Source organism: Octopus sinensis, linkage group LG14 (assembly GCF_006345805.1).
Source record: "Octopus sinensis linkage group LG14, ASM634580v1, whole genome shotgun sequence".
In the NCBI taxonomy this organism is placed as follows: Eukaryota; Metazoa; Mollusca; class Cephalopoda; order Octopoda; family Octopodidae; genus Octopus; species Octopus sinensis.
Window position 1 is genome coordinate 29589075 of NC_043010.1, and position 11074 is coordinate 29600148.

The window sequence follows — 11074 nt, forward strand, 5'->3', positions numbered from 1 at the left end:
CAACTTGAACCATCTGCTAGTATTTCGTCATCATCATTTAACATTGATGTTCCATGCTGTTGTGGGTTGAATGGTTTGACAAGTTTGATGGGTCCAAAGACAGCATGGTACCTCAGTGTCTGCTATGACATGGTTCTTATGGCTGGATACCCTTCCTAATGACAGTAACTTTATAACATGTACTAGGTGCTTTATTTGTGTGTATCACTAGCACTAATGAGTTCATCATACTGCTCACAAAACTACAAAACCTAGAGTGGAATCTTTATGTGAAAAGATGAAGGGGTTACAGTATGAAAGAAGGAAAGGAGGGAAGGGCAGGCAGAAAAAATAAACAACTTTTGCTTCTACAACACAAAAATAACAGCCAAAGAAACATTAAAAAAGATTTAATAACTGTGACAGAAAAACACATTTTATCACAATTTTTTCCATACTTCTGTTTTTCGTTTATATCATTTGGTAATCCTATCACAAAATATCGACTCTGTCGCTTTCAAAAAGAAAAGCTCTGCCTTGATTTTGTCAATTTGCTCTTTGTCAGAATTACTTGGCTCTGAAAACAGTTTCTTGGTCCTGCCTGACTCAATTTTAGCAACAATGTTCTGTTTAGGGTCAAGACTCTTCATATTATTGTTGCATGTGCTCTCAGCAAATTCTAAATTGTTAGCTTCAGGTAGGTTAAAGTCATGCAAAGAACACACTATAATATCAAAAGTTGATTTAGCAGTCTTTTGGTTATTTAAGAGACACAATATTTTCCAAAAGAAACTGTCATATTTTTGTTTTTTTTTTGTTTTTTCCACCCAGTCATCGTTAATTAAATCATTCTCTTCCAGCCAAAGAGCAAAAGGATTAATATAACTTTCTTGTGTTTTTTCCACCCAGTCATGATCGTTAATTAAATCATTCTCTTTCAGCCTAAGAGCAATATGATTAATATGACTTTGTTCAAGTCCTCCTAAGTATGTGTTGCGAAATTTATTCAGATATTCGTTGTCTGAATTACTGGTCATCTTAACTATAACGATGGGAGTCACGAGGAAACTTCTTGGTGACAGAACAAACCGCTGCCTGAAAAATATAAAAGAAAAGATACCATTAAATAAATGTGTTTGATGCTATTAGAAATGTTGTTCAACACCAGGTCAGAACTAATCATGAACACCAATGATCAAAAGCATTCCATCCGTGACCATCCAAATATTTTTGTATATCCAGCACTACATTGTCTAGTTTCATGTGGCTGGTAGTGGTCATATGATCATTTAATGCCCATGTTCAATGTTCGCATGGGTTGGATGATTTGATAGGAGCTGTTGGATGATTTGATAGGCTCTGTTGTCTGTTTTGACACAGCTTCTACATACACACACAAATCTGTAAAAGTTATACCATAAAAACCTAGAAATAAACACTATAGTAGAAAATTAATAAAATTATTATACTAAATAATTACTTACATTATTTACTAGACATTAAATCTACTAGGTCCAATGACTACACAATACCCCAGTGACTGCTTTGGCATGGTTTCTACAGCTGGATGCCCTTCCTAATGCCAATAAATTTATAATGTGTACTAGGTACTTTATCTCAAGTTACTGGAAATAATGGGGTTATCAAGTAACTTGCAAAGCAAAATGACAGGTAAAAGAAAAGAACAGAAAAGAAAAAGCACCCCCTCAACAAAGTAGAGGAGGAGTATTTGAAGTGGGTTGGTGGTTTTATACCAAGTGTTGAAAGGCTAAAGTATAAGACAAGGACAAGCGCAGGTGTCTTGTTAAAGAGATAAATGGCGATCCTGCATTGTTTAGGGGTGGGAATAGTTTGAAAGAAAGTAGAGATGGTAGTGATGAGATGTCAGAGCATCTTAACATACAAGTAGTTATCACAATTTTTGAAATTTATTTTGTGATAAATTTCAAAAATTTATCGCAATGAATTTTTGAAAAAATTTTAATTCAACTTCTGCTGAACTTTTTCTTGAACGGCATCCAAAAAGAAACATTTTGATACCTCATTTGTGAAATTTGGATAAAACATCATCATCATCATCGTTGAACATCCGTTCTCCATGGTTCGACCGGGGATCTGGGAAGCCAGAAGGCTGCACCAGGCTCCAGTCTGATCTGGCAGTGTTTCTACAGCTAGATGCCCTTCCTAACGCCAACCACTCCGTGAGTGTAGTGGGTCCTTTTTACGTGCCACCTGCACAGGTGCCAGGCGAGGCTGGCAATGGCCACGATCGGATTGGTGCATTTTACGTGCCACTGGCACGGAAGCCAGTCAAGGCGGCGCTGGCATCGGCCACGATTCGGATAGTGCTTTTTACGTGCCAGTGCCACCGGCACAGAAGCTAGTCTAGGTGGCGCTGGCATTGGCCACGTTCAGATGGTGCTTTTATGTGCCACCGTCTCAGGGATCACAACTGCAGTTTCCATTGATTTTGATGTTGGTGTACTTGACTCAATGGATCTCCTCAAGCACAGGGTCAAAATGGTGTTTCTTCACTTGTCACCTGTACAAGTCAGTCCAGTGGTCCTGGCAACTGCCGGGTGCCAGTCATAGGATTGGTTCAATTTTGGTTCCGATTTTAGGGAATATGACAATCTGAATGATCAGTGAATTGGTTGAAATCTTACTTAATTGGCTTAAATGAATAATTAGTCATACAAAGACCCTCCCGGGTGAAGAATGTACCCCCAGCATAGGCTAGTCATTAGTGACTTTAGGCTCGAGGCCAGAAGGATACCAAGTAGCAGACCAATCCAAAAAAGAAGGATTTGGAAGCTAAAGAACCCTTCACATGGTCAGAGATTTAGGGACATCCTCATCAAGAAATTTGAGGGGAGGGAGGAAGAGCTACAGACATCGGATATAGAAGGTAGCTGGAAATTCCTACGGGACAGCACGCTGAGTGCCACAGCCCAAGTCTGTGGTTGGTGCAAAGTCCCTTCCAGACCTAGAGTTATGTGGTAGTGGAATAGTATGGTAGACAAAGCCATTAGAGCAAAGAAACAGACCTGGAAAGCCTGGAAGGGTGTGGGTAGCAGGAAACTGTACCAGGTAGCCAAAAGGGAGGGTGGGCGGCAGGTATACATAGCCAAGAGCGAAACAGAAAAGAAGTTTGCCAATGAGGACCAAAGAACTGAGGTATTTCGGATTGCAAGACAGTGTGTGAAAGGAAATTGTCATGTCACAGGAGAGAAATGTGTCTGAATGGATGATGGTGCATTTGCTTTTAATGATTCTGAAAAAAAAGAGGCTTGGAGAAGCCGTTATGAAAGACTACCGAATGTGGAGAATGAATGGGAGGTGGAGAGCCTGCCAAATGTTGACCCAGTAGAGGGACCAGCTATCCAAATAGACAGCTCCCTTGTAGATAAAGCAATTAAGGGTATGAAGCCAGGAAAAGTCCCTAGCCCATCAGGAATCACTGCTGAGATGCTTAAAACATCTGGTGGTGTGGGCTATGGCCTAGTCACCTGCGTTGTAAACCAGGTAGTTCATGATGGAGTCATACCCAACGACTGACGTAGCAGCACCATACACAACTGCTACAAGTGTAAAGGTGATGCTCTAGATAGAAATAACTACAGGGGTATCAAACTGCTGGATCAGGTGATGAAGGTCACAGAGAGGGTCATAGTCCATCTCATTAGGAAGAGAGTCTGCTTAGATGAGATGCAGTTCAGTTTTGTGCCGGGTAGAAGCACCACTGATGCCATATTCCTGGTTCGACAACTGCAGGAAAAATACCTAGCTAAAGATAAACCCCTATACATAGCTTTTGTGGACTTGGAGAAACCCTTTGACAGGGCCCCCCGATCCCTTATCTGGTGAGCAATGCAGAAACTGGTGATTGATGAATGGTTGATAAGGGCTGTACAGGCACTATACAGAGAGGCCATTAGTAAGGTTAGGATTGGCAATGAGTATAGTGAAGAATTCCGGATAGAAGAAGGGGTCCACCAAGGTGCAGCCCTCAGCCCCTTTTATTCATCATAGTCCTCCAGACAATAACAGAGTAATTCAAGACAGGTTGCCCATGGGAGCTCCTCTGTGCTGATGAACTGGCCCTCATAGCAGAATCACTACCAGAACTAGAAAGAAATTTCAGGTGTGGAAGCAAGGTTTAGAATCAAAAGGCCTTACAGTCAATGTAGCAAAGACCAAAGTTCTAGTAAGTAGGAAGGTGAACACATCACACACACCCTCAGGTAGGTGGCCCTGCTAGATCTGTAGAAAAAGTGTAGGTAGGAACTCCATAAGATGTACCCAGTGTAAGCTATGGACACATAAGAGGTGCAGCAACATCAAAAGAAGATTAACCGAGAAGATAGCTTTCGTGTGCAGCAGATGCACAGGGGTGATAAACACTACAGATGCTCAGAAAACAGATTCCATCACACTCCATGGGAAGAAATTAGAAGTAATTGATAGTTTCTGCTACCTAGGTGACCAAGTTAGTAGTGAGTTAGTAGTGGGGTTGGATGCTCAGAGAGTGTTACCACTAGAATAAGAATGGGCAAAGTTTAGAAAGCTTCTACCCCTACTGGTGACAAAGGGCCTCTCGGTCAGAGCGAAAGGTAGATTATACGATGCATGTGTGCAAACTGCAGTGAAACATGGGCCATGACTGCAGAGGACATGCATAGGCACGAAAGAAATGAAGCTAGCATGATCTGCTGGATGTGTAATGTCAGTGTGTACACACGACATAGTGTAAGCGACCTGAGAGAAATGTTGGATATAAGAAGCATAGGATGTGACATGCAAGAGAGACATTTGCGCTGGTATGGTCATGTACTATGGATGGATGAGTAGAGATGTGTGAAGAAGTGCCATTCCCAAGCAGTTGAAGGAATCCGGAGTAGAGGTAGACCCAGGAAGACATGGGATGATGTGGTCAAGCATGTCCTTTGAACGTTGGGCCTCACAGAGGCAATGACGAAAGACCGAGACCTCTGGAGATATGCTGTGACTGTGAAGACCCGGCAAATAAAGTGAGTTGAAGCTGTATCCTACACCAGTTTCGAATAAACAGTCCCGGCCCATTCAAAAGTACCTTGTATCATAGGGCAACCTGCTGTGCTTGAAGAGACCTATTGAGTCAAGTACATCAACATCAAAATGAAAATCAAATGGAAATTGTTGTTGTGATATCTGTGCCAGTGGCATGTAAAAAGCACCATCGGAACGTGGCCAATGCCAGCGCTACCTTGACTGGCTTCTGCACTAACCAATCATGGCCATTACCAGCCTCCTCTGGCCCGTGCCAGTGGCACGTAAAAAGCACCCACTACACTCACGGAGTGGTTGGTGTTGGGAAGGGCATCCAGCTGTAGAAACACTGCCAGATCAGACTGGAGCCTGGTGCAGCCGCCTGGCTTCCCAGACCCTGGTCAAACCGTCCAACCCATGTTAGCATGGAAAACGGACATTAAACGATGATGATGATGAGGATGACGATTTTCTTACCATGTAAGCATAGTTTAAACATAGTTTTGTCTTCCTCGCTGTGTTTTAAAAGAAACTTAAGTTCCTTTCACACACATTACAATCGTTACCTATTCAATTATTCAATTTTGTCACATCGTCACTTATTTCTCATATTCTGCTACTTCGTTTTGATAACTCCGCCAAAAGAAAACAAATCCAGAATATAGATGGAAAAATGTTTATTTCTTCATTTTGTTCCTGTCGAATTTTATCCCTAATTTTGTGGTTACAGAACCTAACTGTTCTTTCTAGCATGTTGAATCCCACAAGTGGATTCTTTGTGTGTAATACATAGTCTTTGGACTAAATTTTATGAGTAATACATAGTCTTTGGACTAAATTTTATGAGTAATACATAGTCTTTGGACTAAATTTTATGAGTAATACATAGTCTTTGGACTAAATTTTTACATGCTAGTCCGCTGGAAGTGAAAATTTGATGTGTTAGGTGTGTGTGCATTCCTGTATGTGTATGTGTTTGTGTGTTTGTGTACATGTGTATGTGTGTATGCATGCATGTATGTGCGTGTTGTGTGTGTGGTGTGTGCGAGAGGTACATGTGAGGTATATGTGCGCTGATGTGTGTGTGCGTGTGTGTATGCGTGTGAGAGGATTTGTGTGTGTGTGAGAAGGTGTATTTTATGAGCATGTATGTGTGTGGTGTGCGTTCATGTGTGTGTGCGGGTGCATGTATTTTTTCGTATATGTGCATATGTATGTGTGTGTGTATATAGAAATAAAATATAATATAATAAAATAAGTTTGATAAATAAAGGGAAAAGGGGGGGGAAGAGTACAAGATGTAAAAAAAATTTTAAGAAAATTAGCAGATGCAAGATAAGAAATAAAATAAAATCTAAAGGGATAAAATAGAAATTAATACAATTATGAAAAATAACGTAATTAAAAAGTTAAACAATACGACAGAAAGAGAATGATAAAAAAATGATTAAAAAATCAAGAAGGGGTAACAGTATAAAAAGTAAGTGGGTATGAGGGAGGATAAAATAAGATGAACTAAAATAAAATAAATTAAATTAAATTAAATTAAAATTTGCTTTAAGGAGTTTGTAGAGACAGTCAGTAAGAGGAGATGGGTTGTGTTGAGTCCGAAAGGGATTTGTGTTTGTAGACTGAAAAAGAAATGCTGTTCCAGGCGAAGTGGCGAGTGTGTGGATCCGTGGTGCAGGGCGAAGCCAAAGACAGAGATATTAGAGGGGGAGTGGTTGGCCAAGCTGAAATGACAGGCAACGGAGGTGTTCATGCGTAGCTGAATATCTCTTAGATGTTCAGTGAACCGGTCGGCCAGCCTGCGGCCCATCTGACCTACGTAGAGTTTATTACAGAGATTACATCTAATGCAATAGATAAGGCTTGAAGAGATGCAGGCGAAGGAATTTCTAATGTGGAGAGTGTGCTGGTTGGTGATGAAAGGACAGGTGTAGCAGCGGGATCTAGAGCAAGGGAAGGATCCGGATGGGGCTGGGGGAAAAGAAGAGAAGGTGCTACGGACCAGTAGATCGCGTAGGTTTCGGGTGCGTTTAAAGGACAAGGGTGGGTTGAAGAAAATAGAGTGGGTGGTGAGATCTAGCTGGAGACGACAGAAGGCCCGTAGGGTCCTCCGACGAAGGGTAGGGTAGAGGGGTGGAAAAGGATGGGAAAGGGGTGCAGTTAGGGGGGTTGGTGTGGGGAAGGAGAGAGGGCAGTGGTACGATCGATTCAACAAGCTCTGACAAGAGCGGTTTGAACACGGATTGAGGAGTATCCTCGATGCATGAATAGGCGGGCAAGGTACTGGGACTGGGTCACGAAATCCTGGTTCCGGCTGCACAAGCGTCGGCGGCAGAGGAACTGGGAGTAGGGGATGGCTTGTTTGGTGTGGGAGGGATGGGAGGAGGAGAAATTGAGATAGAGGTGGGAATCTGTGGGTTTAAGAAGGCGGGGTGGTGAGAGAGTGGGAGGGGAGGTCAATGGTAAGAGAGATATCTAGGAAGTTAACTGAGGTGTTAGAGATGATAGAAGTTATGAAGTCGGTGGGGTATTAAACTGTAGTTATGCTTTTTTTCAATAAAAAGTTAACGTTAATGGATCAACGTTAACGTCCGTTACATTTTCAAAGAATTAACGATTAACAAAGTTAACTTTTTGATTAAACGATTAACGAAGTTGAATTTTCGATTAACGGTGCCCTCCTCTATATATAGCATTAGTTCGCTTAATGTTACTAATACTACTAAATCAGTCGCTGACCAGAATTAAGGAAACAAAATCATGATATCCACATACATAAACTACCGGCAAGACTATTTAAAACTTTCAAAACAGCTCTTTCTAGATCATTTTTTTTTTATATATATATATAAATGATTTTTTAAATTTTCTGTTCAATAATGAATTGATATTTATTCAATCACTTACGAACATGAAGGCAATAAAGATTTGGCACGTCCGACCACACGGCTCCGACTATTTTTCGTTTTTATTGATACGTAATGGCGGAGAATGACAATGAACAAGTGAAATGCTTTGGAATGAAAATCATAATCGGCAATAAAATAAGTGAAAGGTACCAGATTTATTGCATGGAAGACATCGAGGTATAACTCAATGGCTGCGTAATGATTCTAATCAGTATTTTACAACGGCCGTGCAGCCAAAAAGCACCGCCAGTCAAAATATTTTTTATTAGTTTCCTGTGAAAAACTTCTTAGTTAAGAGTTGCTTCTCTTGTCAATATTTAGTATTAATGAGAAGATAACTCTTCTTAATACATGCACCCATCTATCAGGAAGAAGCCTCTACAACCTGAATCTGGTGTGTTCGCACCTTTTTGTCTCCAACGAACATTTTTCTCTGAACTCATAACAAGTAACGTTTATCTAATCACAGCTTAACGCTTCTAATCCGTATGACTACAACCGAGGGCCCAGGAACAAGGGGTACAAAATTCAATATTGCACCCCCTACTTACCTTGTCCAGGCTTTGAAAATAAGAACTAAAATAAATAGAAAGAAAAACCCCCACCAAAATCCCTAGAAAGATATATTACTGAACTAAAGCATCCTCAACATTAAGATTAAATATAACAAAATGACAATCATGGTCATTCCTCAATACTAGTACAATTGATGAAATATTTGTAGCATACACTTGAGTGAAATTCCGATCCTCTCTATTATCTATTATATAAAATCCGTTCTGTCTGTGTGTGTGTGTGTCTTCTAGGATCTCGGGCATCCTCCACCCAATTGCGCTCAAATTTGATAAGTAGATACCGACGGTATCAGGGCGGGTATAAGTCTTGAAAAAATTACAAAAATCGATTCCAGGTGAGAATGCGATCAATAAAGCCGTGGGAACATGCATTTGTACACGCAAGTACATCAGCTGTTGCGATCGATACTACGCATACGCGAGAAAAATGCACGGTGTCTCAAATTTAGGTTAAATCAGTGTTTCTCAAAGGGGAGGCCTATGGGACAGTCGGGCAAGTTGTTTTGAGAAAATCTGGTTTAAATATTTGACAACTCAACACTGTCCATTGGACCGGGGGCGTTTTGCTCGTATATACATACATACGAACGTAGTAGATAACAGCTAGCCTTTGGCCACATTTTGGACCCTGTTGTGTCCACTACTCTGATTGGTTGGTACTGGCGCAATTTGTCTCTTGCTCTATTGCTCGTCAATATGCAACCCAACCAATTGCGGCCTTCAAATAAGGTCACGTGTGGCAGCCTGTTTTTCAACCTCAGCTGAGCCTGTAACTTCTTATAAAAAACCTAACTTTACCTCGTCTCAATGGCATTCGGTTCCAGACCTTTTAAGGTCTGGCCACTGACCACACAAGACACTGCCAGTTCCAGCAACAACACAACAGCAGCCACGTGGAGACTCATCACCTTCGTCCCATTCTCATCACCTCACTTCGCATGGACGTCACAAATCGGTGACCTGTTCCAGCTCCTTGAAACTGCAAAACAATTATAATGGGAGAAGGAGATACTCCACAGGTATCTAAACCTTCAATTCCATTATATATTAAACTCCACAATCAAGAGCCCTTCACAGTTCAGCTATCCACTTCCTCATTTTCTCAAAATACCACAAGTAACCCATCATCATCATTGTCATCTACTGCCACTATCCTTACCACAACTAAACAATACCAACAACAGGATGAGCATCGGAAGTCACTCTTCAGTACTAGAACAATTGATGACCTATTAAACAACACAGTCTCTAGCTCTTCTCCAGTCAAACCACTCAAGTTATTCTCAGAATAACACAAGTGATCCATCAACACCACTGTCATCCTATTCTACTGCTACTATCATTACCACCACTACTACTCCAATTAGTGAAGAATCACTCCTTTCTCCACCCCATCCCCACTGTCCACCTCAATCTGAATGTATACATCTGACAACTCCATATATCTCTCGACTGTGAATAACAAAATTATGAACACATGAAGCCCCAAAATATGCTGCTATTCACAACGCAAGAGACTCTGCATACACAGTGACTGTAGCTTCACTCATTTACCTGGGACAAAATACACAATTTGTACAAATAATATCAGCCGAAGCCAAACCACACATCTTACAACGCCACCACCACTACTAAATGCTAAATCACACTTGATAACTTCTACACACGTAACCCCAAATCCTAAAGTTTGCTGCTATTCCCAACTCGAAAGATTATGTCTGGGGCGTGATTGTCCCTTCATTCATCTTCCAGGGACTGAATGCATCATTAAAAGCATGACTCTAAACCACCACCAAATCTACAATAGAAACCTCCCTTACAGTAGCAGTATTAATCCAAGCCAGGGCCTGCTTAATTATTAGGTTTAGCTTGGTGTGACAAACAAAACAACCAGTATTTAGGTGGCAAGGCAGACCATGAAGACCTGTGATATCAACGGGCCCAGCACAGCGACATCTCAGTCCCCTACAGACATCAGCTCCCTGAGTGTAATGGAGATGCAGAACTCATCTAGACTGAGTAGACCTTTAATGTTGGCCACAGGTAGGGCATCAATCCAGTTCCCCAAGAATTTTGCACTAGTGGTGAGTAGACGACACCTTGGAAATTGATCAGATTGATTGAGGAGATAGCTGAAAGTGGCACCTGGAGCTTATTATCCCATACTCTCTGTTTTTGTCTATTCTCAACTCTGTAACAGAGCTTCAACCATCCCCTTGTTGGAACTAATCTATGTTGGAGAGGAGAGGATGTTGTCTACTAAAGTGGAGCAAATGTGGATGAGGGAAAGAAAACAGAAAAGAGATAGAGACAAGCACTTGCACAAACCTAGACCCCCAAACTATTTAGGCAAAGCAGCCTAGTTCTGAGACTCTGGAGAGAGTTTGACATTGACCAAGCATTCAAGTTTCCTGAAGATTAGGTCATCAAAACATTGGAGAGACAATGAGAATCTATAAATACAATAGCTTAGGAATTGACAAGTAATTCCTAAGTATAAAAAACATTGGTGGGGCTCAATTACCTCAAGTTTTTATAACAATTGTTCATGGTTGGCCATTTTGGATTGAAAGA

At 41.2% G+C, this 11074-nt stretch overlaps 1 protein-coding gene across 1 annotated transcript; it reads right to left on the reverse strand.

The window, feature by feature from the left end:
- Positions 1–374: 374 nt before the first annotated feature.
- LOC115218773 lies at positions 375–8069 on the reverse strand. Its single transcript, XM_029788702.2, has 2 exons — positions 7924–8069; positions 375–1074 (listed from the first exon to the last, which is right to left on the reverse strand). Exon 2 carries the CDS (start codon positions 1014–1016, stop codon positions 456–458), a length of 561 nt encoding a protein of 186 aa, XP_029644562.1. The 5' UTR covers positions 1017–1074; positions 7924–8069; the 3' UTR covers positions 375–455.
- Positions 8070–11074: the final 3005 nt, after the last annotated feature.